A 24,357-nucleotide genomic window follows, 5' to 3' on the forward strand; every position below is an offset into this window, starting at 1 on the left:
AAATTAAAATAAGTTTCATAGTATCTTAAAAGAATGCCAGCGTCAGAATTAGAAGCTATTACTAGAACATTAAACTCAGTGCAACTGCTGAGCATAACATGCATAAGAAAAACCGTTTATAAATATTTTCTTGCAGACATCAAAAAGAAAACTTTCAAACTTTCACATAAATAAGAAACTGTCTAAAAAAAATGCTTTTCAACGTGGGAAAATATAATATGCCAAACAAGGTAAAACTTACCTTGCACCAATAGATAAGAAGCTACAAGATTCTGAAGACACCACCCATCCTTCTGTTTCTGATGTTTTTTTCTCTGTAAATCACCAATCAATTCAGTTAATGGATTCAAGAAATTTTAAGAGGCTATTTCAACAGAACAGCTAACAATAAATAAGTAAATAAAACTCATAGAATAGCCAATTTCTATGACTTTAAGAGCACATGGATCCTCATTTGACTTGAGCCAAAGATAAAATAAATGATCTTCTAAGATTCCTTCTAACATTATGATTTCATGGCTAGAAAAAGACATCTTCATACAAGTCAAAAGAAACCACTAAAATCATACTGCAGAAATGAAAAAGCTAGGCAAAGGACATGAATAGGCAATTAAGACAGGAAAAAATAGGAATCTCCATTAAAAACATTAAAAGGGACTCATCCAGCCAGGCGTGGTGGCTCATGCCTGTAATCCCAGCACTTTGGGAGGCTAACGTGGGCAGATCACCTGAGGTCGGGAGTTTGAGACCAGCCTGACCAACATGGAGAAACCCTGTCTCTACTAAAAATACAAAATTAGCTGGGTATGGTGGCGCGTGCCTGTAATCCCAGCTACTCGGGGGGCTGAGGTAGGAGAATCACTTGAACCCGGGAGGCAGAGGTTGCAGTGAACTGAGATCGCACCATTGCACTCCAGCAGCCTGGGCAACAAGAGCGAAACTGGGTCTCAAAAAAAAAAAAAAAGGACGCATCCTCAGGAGTACTCAAAGAAACATACTTTAAAAAGGAAGAATACATTTTTTTTTTTTTTTACCTAGCTCCCTCTCACCCATCAACTTCCTATACCTAAAGATTTCAGGGCTTGATAGCAGTAGGACAATAAAGGAAAAACATTATGAAATGATATTCCTTCTGAAGTTTATTACCTTTGTCATTTATATCAGACACTGGAATAAGACGACCAATGCATAAGGGACGATTTCCATAAGGATCTCGTACTGCATAAATAACATCTCTGTGCATTATAAGCAGGGAGTATGCTGTGGGTGCTTCCTTCATCAAGTTTTTAATCCTGGAATTAATTAAATAATTGAATGAATAACTTCAGTTATAAACATATGCAAGGCAAAACTCTCCTTACTAGAGCTCCAAGTTTAGTCCAGTTCTCTGCTTACCTGGCTACCCAGTCCGGGGTGTCATCTTGTTCCTGAGGAGGGGTATACGCCAGTAACTGGGTAATCATTTCACTATCAGAACTTGTGGACAGACCAATACCATGACGCAGAAGCTATATAGAACAAAAGAGAAGTTTAATCATCAGAGGGGAAGCTCCACCCCACCCCAAACCCAGTAGCCAACCATAATGAAAAAAAATAAGGCATTCTGTGGACGTCCAGTTACAAAAATCCTGCATCCCACTAATGCAGCAGTCCCCAACCTTTTTGGCACCAGGGACCAGTTTGGTGGAAGACAATTTTTCCATGGACCAGGGACGGGATGGTTTGGAGATGATTCAAGCAAATTACATTTATTGTGCACTTTATTTCTATTATTACTAAACTGTAATATATAATGAAACAATTATACAACTCACCATAATCTAGAATCAGTGGGAGCCCTAAGCTTGTTTTCCTGCAACTAGACAGTCCCATTTGGGGGTGATGGGAGACAGTAACAGATCATCAGGCATTATACATTAGCTTCTCATAAGGAGAGCACAACCTGGATTCCCTGCATGCACAGCTCACAACAGGGTTCATGCTCCTAGGAGAATCTAATGCTGCTGCTGATCTGGACAGGACACAGAGCTCAGGTGGTAATAGTGAGTGATGGGGAGCACCTATAAATACAGATGAAGCTTCACTTACCACTCACCTCCTGCTGTGTGGCCTGGTTCCTAACAAGCCACAGACTGGTACCAGTCCCTAGCACAGGGGTTGGGGACTCCTGCACTAATAGTATGTATATACTAATAACGGATGACCATGGCTGGAGGCAATAGGAAATCTAGAAGGTTTTCAAGCAGGAAAAAAAAGTGCTTTATGAGATGTACAGAAAAGCTTTTGAATACTAAATTTGAAGCCATGCAGACCTGAAAGTGGGTAAGGGGTCTTGAAAATTTGGTTTGTGGGTCTGACCTTTTCTACCCTCAACACTCTTGATGAACTGGGTATATTCCTATAAAAGTAGTACACTACAGTGATAACTTTCAAGCTGGGTTTGTTACTGATCATAATGGTAGCTACCCATCCTCATTGATTATTACTGATAGAAGAAAGTAATCAACTGTATTGAACAATGAAATGTAGCAGATGTAATAAATATCACTTGAATGTACTCTATGGTAATTACAAAGTTCTGAGCAGGATTGACCAAGACAAGGGCAGCTCCATGGACACACACAGATTGAGTCTGAATGGGCACTACAAAACATTTTCAGTAGGGAGCTAAAGGTAGAGATAAAGTTTAGCATCTGGGTAAGGCGTTATGTCAGGAAACAGTGAGTTAGTGGTTATCTCTAAGTGGTGAATTTTTAAGAAATTTTTACTCCATATTTATACTTTCATGATTGTCTGAATTTTTAAATGAACTATACATTTTTTCATTTGGGGACAGAAAAGCACAATAAGGTCATTATAATGCCTATGAACACGGCTGGACAAAGCTCTATGAAATGTCTAAAGACAGAACCGAAAAATGGAATGACAACGAGTGGTACAAAAGCCTGGGTTCTAGATATTTTTGACCCAGCAGTTCATTATTATTAAGCTTCTGTAACTGTTCATCATATGTGAATTGCCCAGCTCTAGAATGCTTATAGGATGGGGCGTGCGTGTAACCATCTATTACTAAATATTACCAGGTTCTGAAGTTACCAAGTCGACATTATTGGGAGCTAATAAACTGAAGAAACTCAACATTCATTAATGAATGCCTGAATGGATAAAAGGAAGCTACTAGGAATGAATATAAAGACAGGCAGTTAAAAAAAAAAAAAAGAAAGATGAAATGATGAATGAAAGCATAGGCACAAATTTGACATCATTAGCACAGAAAGCTCCAAACATGCTGTGAACCAAGAGTTTAAGTAAACACTCTCTGTCCCTTTTCCCATATTCTAGTTTCCTGTCATTGTTTCCAATTCATTTTTTTCATGTCATCTTCAAGTTTATACTCCATTTTATTTTTATGCTTTTGTGATATGTAAGAAGAAATACCTATGTTGATTTTTATCCTGGTCTTTCCAGGTACACAGCTCCTAAAACCCTTAGAATTGCCAAAATGATAGGTGTCCTTTTGTATGCTGTTGAGATGACTGGTAGCTAGGTGCTCCTGCACAGCATCAGTATGAGGGCTAGTTGCCAGGGGAATCAACCAGAAGGCTGGAGCTTCCAGCTTCATCCCTGGACCCCCAGGGAAGGGGAGAAAGGCTAAAGGTTGAGCTGATCACCAGTGGCTGATGATTTAATCATTTGTGCCTACTTCATGAAGCCTCCATAAAAATCCACAATGATTAGGTTCAGAGAGCTTCTGGATAGCTGAACACTTGGAGATGCCTGGAGAGTGGTGCCCCTGGAAAGGGCATGGAAGCTCCATGCTCGTTCCCACATACCCTGCCTTTTCCATCTTTTCACCAGACTGTTCTTCTGTAGCCTTTGTAATATCCTTTATAATAAACCGGTAAATGTATACAAAGCACTTTCTTGAGTTTTGTGATGTTTGAAACCAAAGGTAGTGCCAGGGCTGTTGCAGGAACTCCCAATTTATAACTGGTTGTCGGATGTGCCAGAGGCCTGGACTTGCAACTGGCATCTGAAGTGCGGGACAATCTTGTGGGATTGAGCCCTTAACTTCTGGAACCTGACTTTACCTCCAGGTACTATCAGAATACAACCGAATTATAGGATACCCATTTGGTGTCGTCTGGAAAACCGGCTGGTATAAGAACCCCCCCTATTTGGTCATAGAAGTGTGCTGAGTCTGAGAATAGGAAAAACAGCCTGATTTTTCTTATCTCATACAAGCTTTGAACATAGCAACAGAGTTAAATAGATGGCAAGTCCATAAACTCTAATTTCTCTATGCTTCCATCCATAAATCAACTTTCTCAAATCTCTAAAGCAGTGCATTCAAAAAGTGAGTCTAAAATGCATATTCTTACCCTTGTCTCCAACTCTAGGGGATGGCTTACAATCTGGAATTGTAACAAGTACTCCAGATCATTCTGATGCAATTGTTTGTTGCAGTTAGGTAACAGGTAGCAACAATTAGAAAATGCCCTTTACAAAGATCCTTAACTTTTATTCATTAACCCATCCTAATAATTTAAAAAGGCTTAGGGAAAACAAACAAACGTACCTTTTTCCTTAATCGAGCAGCATTTACCAATTCGCCATTATGTGCCACGGCTATCTTCCCATGAAGTGTTTCAACAACAAAGGGCTGACAATTTTCTAATTCACATTTTCCTGTGGTGGCATACCTTGTGTGTCCAATTCCAAGATTTGAAACATATAATTTTTTCAAATTGTCTTCAGTAAAGACATGATTTACAAGACCCATTCCCTTGAGAAATCAAAAAGTGCAACTTAGAAAAAAACAGATTAGTACTGCTAGTAATAAACGTCTCTCTTCTCTGCCCAGCCAATCCAAATAAGAAGTACATTTAATTTCTCTGTGTTTCAGAATTCTAATCTAAAAAAAGTCAAAAACAAATAACCTAATTGTAAGAACTGTGAAGCACTTACTTAAAAAAATTTATTGAGGTAAAAGTCACATACCATAAAATTAACCATTCTAAAGAGAACAATTTAGTGGCATTTAATACCTTCACAATGTTGAAGCACTTCTGTTTCATAAGATACTATTCACTAAAACATTTAAGAACAGATGTACTAAGCAATAAAATTTGTCAAGTATAAAAACTAAAATTTGCATTAAAAAAATCAAAGCATCTTAAAGCATTTAAATAAATGACTCCCTATTTGAGTTGGTCTTAGGGAAAAAATTGTAACTGGGGAAGAAATACATCCTAATTTGACAAATGTTAGGATATAAAGTTGAAAGTGGCTGATCCAAAGAATATTACTTTTGATTGCAAATTATTTATTCAAATCCCCCTCCCCATATTAATAATCATCTGTCTTTGTTATCTTTGTCATCCCATTTCTTTTTTCTTTTTTTTTTTTTTTGAGATGGAGTTTCACTCTTGTTGCCCAGGCTGGAGTACAATGGCACAATATCAGCTCACTGCAACCTCCACCTCCCAGGTTCAAATGATTCTCCTACCTCAGCCTCCCGAGTAGCTGGGATTACAGGCATGTGCCACCATGCCTGGCTAATTTTGTATTTTTAGTAGAGACAGGGTTTCTCCATGTTGGTCAGGCTGGTCTTGAACTCCCGACCTCAGATGATCCTCCTGCCTTGGCCTCCCAAAGTCCTGGGATTACAGGCATGAACCACCGCACCTGGCCTGTCATCAACATTTCTTAAACTTCAAATTTACCTTGTGTGATTTGAATGTTGGCACTGAACTCCCATCACTAGTCACAATACCAGCACTCTCCTGACCCCTGTGAATATAAAAAGATATTAGCTGTTAAATCTGCTAATTGATTAGCTTCTTGAAGAACTTTATCAAGCATACTTTCTCAACAAGCATCCATGAACTTAGTGTGACAACACATTAAATGCTACTTGTACTAGCACTACTTCTATTGATGATGCTGATGCTGATGATTAGCAATCCCAGCAGATGACAATGTAACAATTAGATATCTCATCTAATTCTAACTAACATGCCAGGTAGTCTGTCCTAAGCATTTTATGTTGTAAAAATAAATAATTTAAAAGCTATTGGAACCTCGAATATACTTTAGGCCTTGAGAGAGATATGACTGTGATCTAAGTCACATATGGTTACAACTTCTGTTTCTCAGATTATAGATTAACTCACTTTCTTATTTTTCTTGTTCTATACAATGACTAGTGAGAATTAAAAGACATCAGAGATGGCCGGGTGCGGTGGCTCACGCCTGTAATCCCAGCACTTTGGGAGGCTGACGTGGGCGGATTACGAGGTCAAGGCTGGAGACCATCCTGGCCAACATGGTGAAACCTGTCTCTACTAAAAATACAAAAATTAGCTGGCCATAGTGGCACACGCTTGTAGTCCCAGCTATTCAGGAGGCTGAGGCAGGAGAATTGCTTGAATCCGGGAGGCGGAGTTGCAGTGAACCAAGATCGCACCAGTGCACTGCAGCCTGGGCGACAGAGCGGAGGCTCCGTCTCAAAAAAAAAAAAAAAAAAAAAAGACATCAGAAACAGTAACCTCCTGCCTTCTCAAGTGATGACCTTTGTTAAAGATTAACTTCTAGGCGGAGGCAGGTGGACCACGAGGTCAAGAGATCAAGACCATCCTGGCTAACACGGTGAAACCCCGTCTCTACTAAAAATACAAAAAATTAGCCAGGCGTAGTGGCGGGCGCCTGTAGTCCCAGTTACTTGGGAGGCTGAGACAGAATGGCGTGAACCCGGGAGGCGGAGCTTGCAGTGAGCCCATATCGCGCCACTGCACTCCGGCCTGGCCTGGGCGACAGAGCGAGACTCCGTCTCCAAAAAAAAAAAAAAAAAGCTTCTGTTTTGTTGTCCTGCTTTGCTTAGACCAAATGAAAGAAAACCCATTAACATCCTCTGTAAAAAATGTTAAATGTACCCTTCCCCAAAAGAACCACCACCTATAACCAATCAAACTGCTGTAATTGGGCGCGCTAACCTTGTATAAAAAATGTTGTGATTCTGCTAAAAACTCCTCTGTCTGCCTATAGAAATGAAACCTTAACTTTCCTACTTTGCAATGCTGACTCCATTCCTTGGAATTAGTGTTTCTGGGTGAGACATCCTCAAACTTGGTGCTTGAATAAACTCTCTTTAAATTAGATTCTGATCCTTTTAATTATTTAGGTTGATAGCATGCGTGATCTAATTTGGCTTTCACAACAATCCTATGAAGTAGGTACTATGATTACCATGCCCATTTTACAGATAAACACACTAAAGCAATAGAAAGGAAGTTACTTTCCCATTGTCACACAGACAGCAGGTGGTACAGCCAGGATTCGAATGCAGACAATCCAAGTGCAGAATTTATGCTTCTAACTCTACTCTTTATAACCTCTAAATAGGGTTTCAACAGGATGAGTATGTAGATGTAAATTAAAATCTCCAAATATAATAGAGGCAAAATGCACAGTTGGTAACCATTTTTTGTGCCTTTCTGCATTTTCCAAATGTTCTCCAATAAATAGCACTTTTGCTATTAGAAAAAAAAAATGTTGTTTCTGAAAACTCTCTGCTGACCAGGCACCCTTTCCCATGTCTGTGTCTCATTTCCTGCATTAGTGTTGATTAAGTGGTGATACAGAGAAAAAAACCAAAATGTAGACTGAAGGTAGGGCAAGACATAGTAAAGACTAAGAGCATCCATACCGCTGTGCAGTATAAACTCTCATAAAGTTTCCAACTGCTTTACCATTTTTAATAGCTCTGAATGAGTGCTATAAATAGTAGATGTTTATTGACCAATTTTTGTTCCAAAGAATATATATCAGGATAGAAACAAAAAGTAAACCTCTTCCATATGTGCCTGTAGACTTTAGTAGCTGTTAATACATTGATTTATTTGGTAAAAAGGAACCTTTTTCAAAATTACATATTGCAATTGTTGCAGCGTTTTATTAACGAGAAAAACTACAACATTAAATACTTTGCCAAGTAAAACTCTAAAAAAACTTGGCATGATCACAGCTCACAGCAGCCTCAAGAAATGATTTTATTAAATGCATTAAATATTGAAAATAGATATGCATAATACTATATACCATATGGGACTAAATAAATTGACTTATGATTTATTTAGTGAAATGCTGTGGGGTCTGTAAGTTAACTAATGTTAGAGGACTAGGTGATTCATGTCAGAGGAAATATATTATTAACATTGGCTACAGACCTCTGGGAAAAAACCTCTGCCAACCATTTTCAAAACAATTTTTAAAAATCAACAATCATTTGGTAAAACAGTAAATTACGTAAGAAAAGAAATACACAAGAAACGGTTTTCTTTCCCTTTTGTCTCAAGGGTAGTTTTCCTTCAGGCTGAAATGAATATAGTTAAGAATCATTTAGATCTAGGCTTCTTTAATCACAAAGCCTGCTTATTTGGCAGTTTCTCAAGTTACTCCCTCAGGCAGCTTGAACCAGTTAAACTAGATCTTTTCAGCTCTTGGGAGCTTAGTGACAACCAGCCGTCTGGTTTCCTAGGAAACAAAACCTTGGCTAGAAATAGTGAATCATTTCCAGGTCACTTTCAACATGGAGAGTGGAGCAGGAAAGCACTGGACTGAGGAGGAGGTTAAAGCTTTGCTAAGTGTCTGGGCAGAAAAAAATATACGAAAACAACTTTATGGAACACTAAGAAATAAAGGAATATTTATTTACATTGCTAAAAGGCTGCAATCATTAGGAGTATACAGAGATTGGAAACAGTGCCGGGCTAAGTACAAAAATCTCAAATATGAATATAGAACAGTTAAATATGCCCATAACTCTGGAGACAGCTCTAAAACTATGAAGTTCTTCCACGATTTGGATGTAATCCTGCAGTATGAACCTGCCACACAATTTACAGAGGAAGATGCAAATGGCAGGTACCTGGAAACGCTCAGCCCAAGTACAGCCTCAGAGACCACTGAAGGTAAAAAAAAAAAAAAAAAAAAAAAAAGTACTCTTTTGTTTTTGTTTTGTTTTACAGTTTTACGAACTGTAAAAGTTCAGGACTTCTGAGGCCGTATGATAAATATAGACTGAAATATCAAGACTGAGGAAAAATAACCAATTTATTATGCTATTTTGCACAAGGTTAAGAATTAATTTTTTTAAAAAGAGGTTAAATATTACCACTTTAAAAAAATCTGTAAAATACAGAAAAAGCACATTACAATGGCACTGACTGCTAGTGCCAACTGCATGTGATACGTTTTTGAAATATGGATTGAGTTCTAAAAACAGTTTAATTTTATAAGAGTGGCAAAAAAGGGGAAAAATATCAAAAACATTGCTCAACTGATGTTTTTCCACAGCTCCAAACAAGAACCTTCTCCTTTATTTAATTTCCATTTTCCTAAATTTATGAATAAAAGCACATTTAAAATAACTGTTCAACACTATTTCATCACTTGTTTAACAATGAAGAACAGCTCCATTTTAACAATGAAGTATAACGAAGATTTAATAGATTAAATGATCTGAGACTAAGTGATTGAGAGGGGTTTCTTGACGTGCTGTGTTGTTAAACCCAACACTATTTACATAGAATCTATGCATTGTCTGTGGAAGCATTAGTAGGCAAAGGGAGAGAAATCAATGACAGTGATGAGATGTCTACCATAGTCTAAATCTTATAGACGCTATTTTTAAGAGCAGAATTATTCAAAAATCTGTAATACCGACTATCTGTGTGTACCATGGGCAAAGCACTAAGCTATATGCATTTAGTAATGCGAAACCTCAAAAAGGACAGAACTGCAAATAAATTTAACACCTGAGAGAAAATAGTAAATAGTATAATAAAAGTACCAAATGTGAATGGGGTTAAGAGGACAAAGATTACAACTCGTTAACTTAAGTTAGCTAATTTTCACGTTTACAGCTCAGTAACAAATCATTTCATTAAAAGAAGAATCCACCCTGCCTACATTCTTTCCATTTCTGAGATGACACCAAATTCTGAGAAAGCTTTGCACTTATTACCATATTAAACAGCAATTACATTAGTTTATTCAATTAAACACCTTCGACTCTTCATTATTTAAGTGCTTTAAATATTGATTAATAAATAAGTAAATCACTTAGCTTCTGAAAGTCCCAGATTTTAACCAGGAGTTGGTCTGATGAAGATGTGGGTGCCAATCTCTCTACTTCTTAAAGGGATCTTCAGCCCTTTCAGGTACTCCCTTGGCTCCAAACTCCTTCGTTTTCACTCATCAACAGAGGGACTATCCTTACAACTTAACTACGCACGTTCAGGTACCTCAAACTCCCAATTCCAAAATCAAACTCTCTATTCTCCCACCAACTTTTTTTTTTTTTTTTTAAAGAGAGAGGGTTTCACTCCTGTCACCCAAGCTGAAGTGCAGTGGCGTGATCTTGGCTCACTGCTGCCTCAACTTCCAGGACTCAAATGATCCTCCTAACTCAGCCTCCTGAATAGCTGGGACTATGGGGTGTGAGCCACCATGCCCAGCTAATTTTTTGTATTTTTAGTAGAGATGGGTTTCACACCAGGTTGCCCTGGCTGGTCTCAAACTCCTGGGCTCAAGAGATTCTCCTGCTTCGGCCTCCCAAAGTGAGGCATGATCCACCACATCTAGCCTGAATTTGATCCTCCTACAAATTGCTTCCACCTTAGCATCACTATATTTCCAATCACTTATACAGAAACATTTGAGATATCCTTGATTTTTGGTCAGTCACTAAGTCTTTAAAAAATCTGCTGACATACTGCATACAATTTTCTCTCTGCTCTATTTTCATTATGACTAGCCAGAACTTCATCGTGTCTCATATGGAATATTAATGTAACCTCTTTACTGGGCTCCCTAGTTTTCAGACTCTTCCCATATACTTTCCACAATACCACTAGTTGTTCTTTACATTTTTAAACTATAAAATTATAAGCACATTAACATTTTGGTTGCATTAAAAATAATCTTTAAATTATACCCAAGATTAATCATGATCTAAAATTAAATATAACAATTAATGGTTCCATAATATTTAACTGAGTGTGGGTCTTCACACCTCTCATGCAAATGATACTGCAATTAATACCTTTTGTCCATTTTTAGTATTATTACTTTAAGACACAAGTTCTAATACTGATTCAGAAGGATATAATTACTTTGGGTTTTTGTTGTTGTTGTTTTTGTCTTGTTTTTGGTTTTTTGTTTTGTTTGAGATGGAGCCTCACTCTGTCACCCAGGCTGGAGTGCAGTGGTGCCATCTCAGCTCACCACAACCTCTGCTTCCCAGGTTCAAGCGATTCTCCTGCCTCAGCCTCCTGAGCTGGGATTAGAGGCGCAACGCCACCATGCCCAGCTAGTTTTTGTATTTTTAGTAGAGACAGGGTTTCACCATGTTGACCAGGCTGGTCTCGAAGTCCTGTCCTCAAGTGATCTGCCCACCTTGGCCTCCCAAAGTGCTGGCATTACAGGCCTGAGGCACTATGTCTGGCCATTACTTTGAAACATTATTTCTAAAATAACTGCTTTCCAAAATAACTGTACTTCACTAGCCATGATAGTGTCCCTTCTGTAGAACCACTGTCATGCAAAATTATGGAGTATTGATGGGAAGAAGGGACTGTCCAAATTTGATAAGTAAATAATGATTTAGGCCAGGCATGGTGGCTCATGCCTGTAATCCCAGCACTTTGGGAGGTTGAGGCGGGTGGATCACCTGAGGTCAGGAGTTCAAGACCAGCCTGACCAACATGGTGAAACCCCATCTCTACTAAAAATACAAAAAATTAGCTGGGCATGGTGGTGGGCACCTGTAATCCCAGCTACTCAGGAGGCTGAGGCAGGAGAACCGCTTGAATCCAGGACGCAGAGGTTACAGTGAGCCAAGATCACGCCACTGTACTCCAGCCTGGGTGACAAAAGTAAAACTCTATCTCAAAATAAATAAATTAAATAAATAATTAACGACTTAGGCTAATTTAAGAAACAATGGCCTATAATGATATATAAATTGGTAACTTTTAATTTGCATTTGTTTAATTACCAGTAAGGTGGAACACTTTTCTATACAATTTTACAAACTGACCATTTGTGTCAATTGGGGTCTTAGAAATTTGCATGATTTTCTTGCCTTATGATTTATTTGATCTGCAGAATCCAAAAATTTTTAAGGTAATCAAAGTTTTCTCCCTAAGGCTTAGGAAGCCCTCCTTGCACCAGGTTTGATTCATTACGTAATGTTTTCTGGTTTTTCCTATGGCGGAACCAGCAGAATTTTTATTGGTGTGTGATACACGGAAAAAGGGAAGAAAATGAAAGAGCCTTTTCCACTGTTGGGATCAACCTCATGCAAGTGGTAAGGATAGGCCACTTGTTAGGCAGCAAGTCGCCAGGACCAGAGCCATGGCAAAGGACCCAAATACACTTTTGACCAACTCTAAGAGGCTTCATGTTCTGCTAAATCTGATCATCCTCAGCCTCAGAATTCCTTTGGCCTATGGCTGCCAAACCACATTCCTTCAGTGGTCAATTTCCCCTCTATTTCACTCCTCTTATTTTATACAAATGCATCGCAAGTAATGATCTAAGAGTTTCAGTTTAAAATCCCCAGAGCCTCTGCCTACAGTTTTAGGATTCATGCTGTGGAATGAGCAACTTAGGAAAAAATTATCTAAAGAGGTTGGAGAGACAGCTTTTCTGTTTCACTATCATCTGTATGTTTGGTCCAGACTCTTTTCCATGGAGGTAAATCTAGACTCTAAACCAGGTAACAGAATAGAAACCCTGCCTTTATTTACTGCTCTCATACTCAAGCTCAGGTGTTAAATAACCTGGGCCCTGTTTCTCTAAAGGTAATTCTTACAGAACTCCAGATTTTTATTTTCCCTGTTTTCAACCAAATCTAAAACATTCCTCAACAACACTTTAGCCTAAAGCAATTATAAAACCTGATTTAAAATTTTTGACAATTTTTACCTTGAGAGTTTATAAAAATACAACTGTGCCATCTGAAAGCAGTGATGTGCTTTTGTACTTATATTTATTTTTCATTTGTTTTTCTATTTTAACATAGAAACCCTAATAGAGTTTTTAAGATGATAAAGAGCATACCTTTTCTTTTTCTTCAATGGGAATGCCTGTAAACATAATGGTGAATCATGATTTTAAATGAATGTTTATGCCATTAAAATCACACCTAAAAGTTGATATATTAATGTAAAATACAATGCTACTTTTGTTACTCAATAAAATAGAACTGCAAAAGCATTTGGAAATGAAATGATTAATGAGATGAGTGAATTTTTAATTGAGACATTACAAAGAGCAATCAAAAGATACGTATCCGCCTCCCAGTCTGCAATTTCATTGTAATTGTAATTCATCTTCATGTGTCAATTGAGTTAAAAATCATGTAAATTGGATTCCTTTCTAAGATGTACTTCATCCTCCTCATTTGATCACTTTAAAAAGTAGCCTATGCCTCATTTTATGAAAGCCTATATAAAAGCATCCAAACCATAAAACAAGGAAATCAAAGGAGGACTTCAATTTTTATGGTTGGCATGGTTCTTTTAAATGACATATTCCTTAGTCCATTTAAACATAATGTAGATTAACTTCTGGAAACTTTAGTATGTATCAATCAATAAATTATATAAGATACTTAAAAACTCTAAGCTATTTGATCATATATGCCAAAAAAACAGCATTTTCTAATTATCTCATTGCAGGACCTACTCTTTTACATTACTGGTATTATTTAGCCTACTCTGTTAGAGCACCCAAGATATAATTATAAATAAAACACCACATTTTAAAAATGTAAGGCTGGGCACAGTGGCTCACGCCTGTAATCCCAGCACTTTGGGAGACCGAGGATCACCTGAGGTTAGGAGCTCGAGACCAGCCTGGCCAATATGGTGAAACCTCGTGTCTACTAAAAATACAAAAATTAGCCGGGAGTGGTGGTGCATGCCTGTTGTCCCAGCTACTCAGGAGGCTGAGGCAGGAGAATTGCTGGAACCTGGGAGGCAGAGGTTGCGGTGAGCCGAGATCATGCCACTGCACTCCAGCCTGGGAGACAGTGAAACTCTGTCTCAAAAAAAAAAAAAAAAAAAGTAATTTAACTTGAAAACTAACTACAACCATTTCTAAAAACTTAAAAAATTATCAAACAATTCTAGCAGAAGTTCAAAATGGACCATGTCAATGGGATGGAAAAAATTAGATTTCTCTTTAAATACAAAAATATTTAAACTATATTATACAACTCTATTACAAAATGTCTATCACAAATCTATTTTCAAGAATATGACCACATTTAGCTAAAGCTATTAGAATTATCGGTTATGTTGTTTCTAAAAGGAATTATGTTACACTTCCAGGTAAAATGTCAATTGCTTCAGTAGATAAGGAAGACATCTCAGGAAATCCTTTACTTCTGGTTTCTCATGTCAGACCAATGGAACTAGTTATAGTATAATGGATGGGATAGAATGAAACTGATCTTTTTTCAAACTGAAAGATAAGACTGGTTCCTAATCTGAGAAAACTGACAACTTTTCCTGGAAGAAACACTCAGAATTGGTTTATGTTTTCCTCCCTTTTTGCCAACCCATACTAAAAAAAATTATTTCTAAAGCAAATGATTTCTTTACCAAATTTAAGTTTCCTAGAAATACTGGTTCTTTAATTTCCGAACTTTACACTTTAAATATTATAAGAAATCTGATGGCTAAACTTACTCATAGTAATGAACATGATCACCTCAGTGTTGAGGCAAGGAATTAAGACAAACAGAATTTTACATCTGAAAGTAAACATCAGAGCCACAACCAGGTCGAGGATAATTTTAATCACCCAATGAATTAAATTCAGTGTAAATCCTTCTTTGCTTCTATTTTTCTTTTCTTTTTTTTTTTGGAGACTGAGTCTCACTCTGTTGCCCAGGCTGGAGTGCAGTGTCATGATCCCAGCTCACTGCAACCTCTACCTCTGGGGTTCAAGCAATTCTCCTACCTCAGCCTCCCGACTAGCTGGGATTACAAGAGTGCACCACCACGCCCAGCTAATTTTGTATATTTAGTAGAGACAGGGTTTCACCATGTTAGCCAGGCTGATCTAGAACTTTCGACCTCTGGTGATCCACCTGCTTCGGCCTCCCAAATTGCTGGGATTACAGCTGTGAGCCACTGCACCCGGCCACTTCTAATTTCTTATTGAAGCTAGAAGCAAAAACCTTACCTCTAACTTAAATAATAGAAAAACTTATTTGTAACCCAAATAAGAAAAAAATTCTGAAAAAGCATTTCAAAGCAAAGACATTAAATATTTGTAACCCAAATAAGAAAAAAAATTCTGAAAAGCATTTCAAAGCAAAGACATTAAATACACCATAAAATATCTCAAACAAATGCTATAAAGTTTTTTTTCAATGACTTCAAACTCATGAACCTGATAAAAGTTATTAATTGTACTATCATTTGTATGATAGGGGCCAAAACCTAAACTCAATTAAGTATTACTGAACCATTAATTGTAATATTTAATTTTAAATTATGGCCAGGCACAGTGACTCACACCTATAACCCCAGTATTTTGGGAGGCCAAGGTGCAGGATCACTTGACACCAGGAGTTCGAGACTAGCCTGGGCAACATAGCGAGACTCCATGCCTAAAAAAAATTATTAAAAATAGTCCAGGTGCAGTCAGTGGCTCATGCCTGTAGTCCCAGCTACTTGTGAGGCTGAGGCGGGGAGGCTCACTTGAGCCCAGGGGTTCAAGGCTGCAGTGAGCCATGACTGTGCTACTACATACACTCCAGCCTGTGCAACAGCGTCTACGAAAAGAAAGAAACAAAATAAATTATGATTAATCTTCAGTATAATTTGAAGATTTGTTTTTTTGTTTTTTTTTTTTGAGACAGAGTCTCGCTCTGTCACCAAGCTAGAGTGCAGTGGTGCGATCTTGGCTCACTGCAATTCCGCCTCCCAGGTTCAAGCAATTCTCCTGCCTCAGCCTCCTGAGTAGCTGGGATTACAGGTGTGCACCACCACACCTAGCTAATTTTTGTATTTTCAGTAAAGACATGGTTTCACCACATTGGCCAGGATGGTCTTGATCTCCTGACCTCATGATCCACCTGCCTTGGCCACCCAAAGTACCGGGATTACAGGCGTGAGCCACCATGCCTGGCTGAAGATTATTTTTAATGCAAACAAAATGTTAATGTCATGCATGGTAGCATGTGCCTGTGGTCCCAGCTACTCTGGAGGCTCGCTTGAACCTGGGAGGTTCAGGCTGCAATGAGTGGTGATCTCTCCACTACACTCTAGCCTTGGTGAAAGAAAATTACTTTCTTTTTTAAAAAATTTATTTTATTTTATCTTATTTTGAGACAGGGTCTCACTCTTCCGCCCAGGCTGGAGTGCAGTAGTGTATTCTCGGCCCATTGCAACCTCCACCTCCCGGACTCAAGCAATCCTCCCACCTCAGCCTCCCGAATACCTGAGACCACAGGCACATGCCAACAAGCCTGGCTAATTTTTGCATTTTTTTGTAGATACAGGTTTTGCCCTGTTGCCCAGGCTGGTCTCCAACTCCTGAGCTCAGGCAATCCACCTGCCTTGGCACCCCAAAGTGCTGGGATTACAGGCCTGAGCCACCATGCCCAGCCAAAAATTCCTTTCTTTAATAATATTACATCCAATTTGAAACCCTGTCTCAAAAAAAACACAAAAACCAAAGTTAATGTGCTTGTAAGTTTATAATTCAAAAAATTAACCTACTTTTATGAAAATGAAATCTGAGAAAAACACAAGATAATATGGTTGTCAAAATAACCAATATAAAGTCAAGTACTGTCAGTAATGTAAATGAAGTATAAAACTGTTCTAGAGACCTAATACGCACCATGGCATGTTAAAGGATTTATAACTAAGTGGAGACACACTGCCTAGGAACAAGGCATTATGAAATTTCTGACACATTTCCCTACCATTAAAAGAAAATACTTCATTTATAATGGCTTTAGTCTTTCTGTAATTTTCTCAAGGTGTAAGCACTGATTGTTCTGTGTGACTCTTCCAAGCCCTCAGCTCATGAGTAGCCTCAGTTCTCAACCCTGACTACACATTAGATTCACAATCTGGGGGTGAGGGATGAGGCAGGTACCAGAGTGGCGGTTTTTAAATGCTTCCCAGTAGACTGATATATAGCTAAAGGAAATCGTAAGATAAACAAAAAAGAAAGGAGTTAAATTGTTTGTACCTATCCTATCACAAAACAAATTATCTACAATGAGCCGTTTTCTTAAGTAATTACTGTTTTCTATAGTAAATGCGACACATTTATATATTGAACTTCCACTATACACTGATATACACCCTACATACTAAAGGAGTGGTATGGAAAAGAAAAAAAATGGTATACAGGAAAGATGATCAAAATGTGACTAAAAAAACACAACTTTATTAAAGCCAGTAACCGGCATAATAATGGACAGATTTAGGTTCTGTATTTTGTTTCCCCACTGTTTAAGAGAAAAGCTAAGCTATGATTTGTTACTCCATCTCCTATGGAGGAAATTGCTTTCTTTAATAATGTTGCATCCAATTCTTTACCTTGTCTGATGTGTATAATGCATATATCTTTTACCTCTCTACCTAATGCAGGTATCTCTACGTCAGTACTGGAACCCTCTAATAATACAACTTTTATCCCAACTGTAGCAAATGAAGGAGGAAAGCACTGGACTGTGCCAGAAGTCAGGGCTCTAATAGACATCTGGTCTGATAAAAGCACACAACGACAACTAGAGGGAACAGTGAGAAATAAGAGGATATTTCAACAAATTGCGGCCAAGCTTCAGAAATTTGGAATAGACAGAGACTGGAAACAGTGCAGAACAAAGTACAAAAACCTAAAACATGAATACAAGATCATAAGAACAGCTCAAGATCTAGGCATGACTAAGAGTATGAAATTTTTTACTGAGTTGGATGCTATTCTGGGACCCAATAAAACAGAAAAATCACGAGACCAGGAATCCCAAGATGGAGAACATGTCACAGAATGTGCCAACGTAAAAATGGGAGAGGACCAGACAGGTAGGAAGGTGAAGAAAAATCATCTTAACATCATGTTACATCATACGGGTTCAAGGATCCCTTTTCCAAAATGCCTGGGATCAGAAGTGTTTTAGATTTAGATATTATTTCAGATTTTAGAGTACTTGCATATACATAGTGAGGTATCTTAGAAAGGGGAGCCAAGTCCAAACATGAAATTCATGTGTGTTTCATATATACAGCTTAAAGCTAATTTTATGCAATATTCTTTTTTTTTTTTTTTTTGAGACGGAGTCTCGCTCTGTCACCCAGGCTGGAGTGCAGTGGCGCAATCTCGGCTCACTGCAAGCTCCGCCTCCCGGGTTCATGCCATTCTCCTGCCTCAGCCTCTCCGAGTAGCTGGGACTACAGGCGCCCGCCACCACGCCCGGCTAATTTTTTTGTATTTTTAGTAGAGATGGGGTTTCACTGTGGTCTCGATCTCCTGACCTCGTGATCCGCCCGCCTTGGCCTCCCAAAGTGCTGGGATTACAAGCGTGAGCCACCACGCCCAGCCTGCAATATTCTTAATAATTTTGTGCATGAAACAAAGTTTTGACTATACCCATCACATGAGGTCAAGTGTGTGATTTTCCACATGTAGCATCATGTTGGTGCTTAAAAAGTTTCAGATTTTGTAGCATTTCAGATTTCATATTACGGATGCTCAACCTGTATTGAGAATGTTCAGTACCATAAGAGGAATATTATATATGTAAGTTAAATAGGTTTCATTACATGCTATTTGACAAGCTAGTTGAATTTATTATGAAACAGATTTAGTATACATTTGATCTTCCCCAGAATAGAAACAGTACAGTTATACAAAAAGGAGGAAATAAAACTGGATTCCCAGAATAAAGTTTAAAATAGATCAATTTTAATAAAGCAAATATGCAACCCCAGATGGCAGAAGTTAAAGTAAATTTTCATACTAATTGTGGTAAAATTGAGTAGAATAGAAAAAGGGCATTGAAGAACTTAGAAAAATATAAAATACACGAGACTTTCTTCGAAGTAGTACATTTCTCTGAGACCTATCATAAATGTCTTTAAAGTATATTTAAACCAAAGGATTGAGATATAGTACACACACACAAAGACATGATAGCATGAAATAAACTGAATGAGTTCTAGACCAGGATTCAGGAAATCAAAGTTCTAAGGCTCTGTAGAACCTTGAAGTAACCAAGTGTCTCCTCTAGACCAGGGGTCCCCAACACCTGGACCCTTACTGGTCCGTGGCCTGTTACGAACTGGGTTGCACAGCAGGAGGTGAGTGGTGGGCGAGCCAAGTTCATCTGTATTTACAGACACTCCCCATCATGCACATTATGACCTGACCTCCGCGACTCCTGTCAGATCAATGGCAACATTAGATTAGAACACTGGAGCACGAAGACTGTTGTGAACTGTGCAGGCAAGGGATCTAGGTTGTGTGCTCCGTATGAGAATCTAATGTCTGATGATCTGTCATTGTCTCCCATCACTCCCAGATGGGGCCATTTAGCTGCAGGAAAACAAGCTCAGGGCTCCCACTGATTCTAGGTTATGGTGAGTTGTTTATTTCATTATATATTACAACATAATAATAATAGAAATAAAGTGCACAATAAATGTAATGCACTTGAATCCTCCTAAAACCATGGCCCCCTCACCCCCTGGTCCATGGAAAAATTGTCTTCCATGAAACCAGTCCCTGGTGCCAAAAAGTTGGAGACCACTGCTCTAGACCTAACTCCAAAATTGGGGGGTGTGGACAAGATGGTCTTAAAGACCTCTACTAACCACAGTGTCTCCAGATTTTATTATCTGGCTTAAATGATGAGTCCCAATTCTCAGAGAGTCTGTGTCGAGGGAAGAGAGGGGAACCACAGACAGTTAAGACTGGAAATGCCAGTGAGAAATCTCAAAATATTTCCCTGGTGGACAAGAAAGAAACTGGTATGCTAGAGAACCATACATCTCCCCCAGTTAGACGACTACAGATAAAGCAGCCCAACAGCAGTGGCATGATATCTTCATACAGTCATTGCTGGAGATGCAGCTAAAGATGATGCCATTAGTTACGTCAGAAGACTTAGAGACTCAGATACATACCCAATATCTATAGTGACAAAAAGATGCTTAAGGGTAGGGAGTCTAACTAATCATATTTAATATTAGAGTCCCTTTAAAAAGGAAAATACTACATTAGAGTTTAAAACACAATTCTGGGCCAGGCGTTGTGGCTCATGCCTCTAATCCCAGCACTTTGGAAAGCCAAGGTGGGTGGATCACTTCAGGCAGGAGTTTGAGACCAGCCTGGCCAACATGGCGAAACCCCATCTCTACTAAAAAATACACAAAAAATTAGCTAAGCTTGGTGGCACATGCCTGTAATCCCAGCTACTCGGGAGGCTGAGGAATGAGAATCCTTGGAACCTGGGAGGCAGAGGTTGCAGTAAGCCGAAATCGTACCACCGAACTACAGCCTGGGCAACAGAGAGAGACTGTGCCTCAAAAACAAATAAATAATCTAAATAAATAAAACATGATCCTGAAGCAAATTTAAAAAGCCAGTATATATCCCCTTATGTTCATACAGTCATTGCTGGAGATGCAGCTGAAGATGATTCAGTGAGTATTAAGTCAGAAGACACAGGAGATACAGATATAAAACAAGGTCTTGACACACGTAAAAGAATATTCTGGTTGTGTGTGTGTGTGTGTGTGTGTGTGTGTGTGACAAAGCATATACATAAAATGCTATTATAAGACACTGCTATGGCCTGAACTGTGTTCCTCCCACCAATATTCATATATTGAAGCCTTAACCCCCAATGTGATGTATTTGGAGACAGGGCCTTTGAATGATAACTAGCTTTAGATGAGGTCATGAGAGTGGTGCCCTCATAATGGGTTTTAGATTTTATATCTATATATTAATAGATGCTACCATACCTAAGAAATTATAACATTATATGAAGTACTGTTAGATCATAACTCAAAATACATAAATGGAAGGTGGAAATAATTAATGGAAGCAATGTTCCCCATCGCTGTTTTTCTCCAAGTGTAGCAGCATCAGCATTAACTGAGAACTTACTCAAAATGCAAATTCTTGGGCCCCATCCAGAATCAGAAACTCTGGTGTTGAGGCCTAGCAATCTGTTTTAACAAGTCTTCCAGGTGATAATGATGCAAGCACGTTTGAGAATCATTACCCTCTGGTATAGGGCACTAAGGGTTTGGAGGTGAGATTTTGTGCTTGCTACCTGATAGTTTGCCTCTTCTACACAAATCAAAACTGGGGAGGAGAAGATCACCAAGCCCCCAAGCTGAAGCCTATCTGTTAAAAAGACCTTGTACCTAGTCTTTCAGTCCAAAGCTTCATATAACTTTACAAAGTGTAAAGCTCAATGTTAATTTAACAAACTAGTTAATCAAATTTCCTATACTCCTGGCAAACTTATTTCTCTGGTTTATCAGATAGGACAGATTCTTAGGTTTCCATAGGCATCACAGCAATGGCCTTTGTCATGAAGAGTTAAAAATCAAATTATGCCAGGTGCAGTAGCACATGCCTATAATCCCAGCTTCTTGGGATGCTAAGATTGAAGCATCACTTAAGCCCAGGAGTTTGAATCCAGCCTGGGCAACACAGCAAGAACCCATCTCTAAAAATAAAAAATAAAATTTTAAAAAATAAGAAAATCAGATTACTGCATTGTTTAATAAGGAAAAAAGATTTCCATCTAAAAAGTTAAGAGCTTTAGTATTCAGAAGATTTTAGCTTGTTAGTCCTCTGAAAAACTTACTTAAGTACAACCTCAAGATAATTTTTTACATGTAGAAGGAAAAGATTAAGTCAAAAGTACAAGGTTTTTTTTGTTTGTTTGGCATGTTTGCATGCCAAATATGAAATATTTGGAATATATTTAGAAAATGTGAAACAGGACAAATGCATAGTCATCCTAGAAATTATATTATTTTAAACTGTCACATGAAAATACAAAGCAAAGATATAAACCCACAAGGATCTCAGCAGCTAAATACGTAAGAAAAAAACTTAAACAGGCAAGGATTTTAGGTACACCTGCAATATATACCTATTGATTCACAAATTGCCACTCCGCTCTTAGGAAGAATGTAATAGAATGTAGTATTGAGGTATAAAAATATGGATTATTTATCTTCAGGGAAAAAAATTCACATGAAATATTCTTTCTTTAAAACAACAACAAAGTGATGGGTATTTACATGTAAAAACAAAGGTCACTTCATTTTTATTTTTTATATTTCACCGGTGAATTTTTGAAATTGGAGTTGCTATTATTAATAATAGCCCCATATTGTTAACTTTGATATCTGGCCAAAAAACCGGTCCCCCAAAAGTATTCTCTTTCCTATCTTAAATGTATGCTATAAGCCATAAGCTTTTCTTTACTTCAAATGAAAATCCAGCTAGAGCTGCAGACCCCTTGGATTCTGAGTATCTAGATCAGTTCCCAATTTGGAACTTCTGAAGATTTTGATCTAGTAGGTTAGAGTCAGTTCAGGCACCCGTATTTTTAGACGATTCTCAAGCATAGCCAGCACTGGAAACCATAGCTAGGTTATCATGCTCAGACCAGCAGAGGACTGATTCACACAGAAGTTTCAATTTGATTCCATTCAGGGAAGAAAAATTCGCGAATGCCGATAGATTATCACTTAAAAATTAATGACTAATGGAATATGAAGGAAATTAATCACGAAGAAGAATCATAGACTGCTCAGGCTATTCCTATTATGTTAAGTAAAAATAAGTGGCCCACGAAAATTGAATAAACTAGATCTTTGGATCTAAAACATATTTTATTTTTCTCCCTGGTCTGAAGCATAAGCGAGAGAGGATAAAAGGAATCAAGAAGTTATCGAAGGAGAAAGGACTCTGCCAAAAGAGAAAATTTGTGTTTGACAATCTTATCACCTACCTGTCTCCTGAGTAGGAGACACAACACTGACTTAATTCCGCTCCAATATCAGCTGCCATTTATATGAGCTGGAATGCCTTGTTATCTATGTATTCCCGCAAGCCACTGCTTTCTCGTACAGGACAGTCACAGTTAAACCTATTTAGGTCAGGGGGTGGAGTCAAGCACACTTAAATAAGCATAGAAGTTCCATGGTAGTAAAATATATCCTATTAGAGGAGGTCACGCTGATCTTCAGCCTAAAAATCACAAGTGAACTACTTCAATGTTCATCTAAGAATAACCCTAGAAATGCCCGTTTTTCTTTTGGTTGTAGCAAAACGTATTCCAAAATTCAAAAAATTGACAATGAGATGGCCAGCAGGGGGCATTAAGGAATCTACTGTTACCATCTCAAAGGGTACGCTAAGAATTATGTTTTCTTCTAATTCATTTATCTCTTCCAAAAGAAAGAAATTGGAAGTAATTTTCCTTAAATCTAGAATATTTAAACACTTTTGTATATTTACATGCATTATAATTTGTATAATCTTAGCAGTAAAATTATTACATAAATTAATGCACTTTAGTCATATGAGACACAATACTGAGAACTTTTCATTTTAATCCAATAGTACATCCAGATAGAGAAGACCTGATTACTAAAACTTCAGAAAACCCAAGACTTATAAATGTGAAAAAAGAAAGCTCAGACATAGGTATGCTACTAATCTTAAATACAGGCAACTTGTTTATTATGAAGGCATGATTTTTCTAATTTGTACTGTTGGTAATATTTTAATAAACTTTTAAGAAGCTGTGGCATAATAAAGAATATATCTAGTTTTAGTCTCCTGTTCCTGGCACAAAGCATCAACAACCTGTGGAACTTCCAGAGACAGAGGCATCTTTGTTATGTTAATGAGGCTACTCTAGGTGGGTTCCCAGATAGCTTCAGGATAGGGGGTAGTCACCAAAAAAGACCGACATGTGATGAGGGTTGGAGCTTTGTGCCAGTGTGACCTCCAGGGAGGAGAGTGGGGCTGAAGGTTGAGTTCCATCTTGTAGCCAATGACTTAATCAATCACATCATAAAAACTCTGGCTTAGAGGAAGATTTGGAAGCTCGGTACAATGCAGTTCATGTTTCCTTAGTTCCTTTATAACTTCCCACAGACATCACTGCATTAACCTCTACACTTGACTTGTCTTTACTTTTCTATTCTCAAACCTCAGCAACTTTTCTTTTTTGAGATGTAATTTACATACAATCAAATTCACTCAATTAAAGCATAT

General features: G+C 38.0%; 2 protein-coding genes across 2 annotated transcripts in view; one reads left to right on the forward strand and one right to left on the reverse strand.

The window, feature by feature from the left end:
* Positions 1 to 24,357, reverse strand: part of PPAT (phosphoribosyl pyrophosphate amidotransferase) — a 42,384-nt gene that overhangs the window by 8,494 nt on the left and 9,533 nt on the right. The window contains exons 2-6 of the mRNA XM_032151516.2: positions 5,727 to 5,793; positions 4,580 to 4,786; positions 1,396 to 1,508; positions 1,147 to 1,292; positions 242 to 314 (exon numbers count right to left, since the gene is read on the reverse strand). Of these exons, the coding sequence (XP_032007407.1) occupies positions 242 to 314; positions 1,147 to 1,292; positions 1,396 to 1,508; positions 4,580 to 4,786; positions 5,727 to 5,793 (606 nt within the window). The remainder of the gene's footprint in view (positions 1 to 241; positions 315 to 1,146; positions 1,293 to 1,395; positions 1,509 to 4,579; positions 4,787 to 5,726; positions 5,794 to 24,357) is intronic.
* PAICS (phosphoribosylaminoimidazole carboxylase and phosphoribosylaminoimidazolesuccinocarboxamide synthase) overlaps positions 8,576 to 24,357 on the forward strand; it is a 49,190-nt gene continuing 33,408 nt past the window's right edge. Inside the window, exons 1-2 of the mRNA XM_032151499.2 lie at positions 8,576 to 8,972; positions 17,691 to 18,125. Of these exons, the coding sequence (XP_032007390.2) occupies positions 8,591 to 8,972; positions 17,691 to 18,125 (817 nt within the window). The 5' untranslated portion in view covers positions 8,576 to 8,590. The remainder of the gene's footprint in view (positions 8,973 to 17,690; positions 18,126 to 24,357) is intronic.

Source organism: Hylobates moloch, unplaced genomic scaffold, assembly GCF_009828535.3.
Source record: "Hylobates moloch isolate HMO894 unplaced genomic scaffold, HMol_V3 SCAFFOLD_2, whole genome shotgun sequence".
NCBI lineage: Eukaryota > Metazoa > Chordata > Mammalia > Primates > Hylobatidae > Hylobates > Hylobates moloch.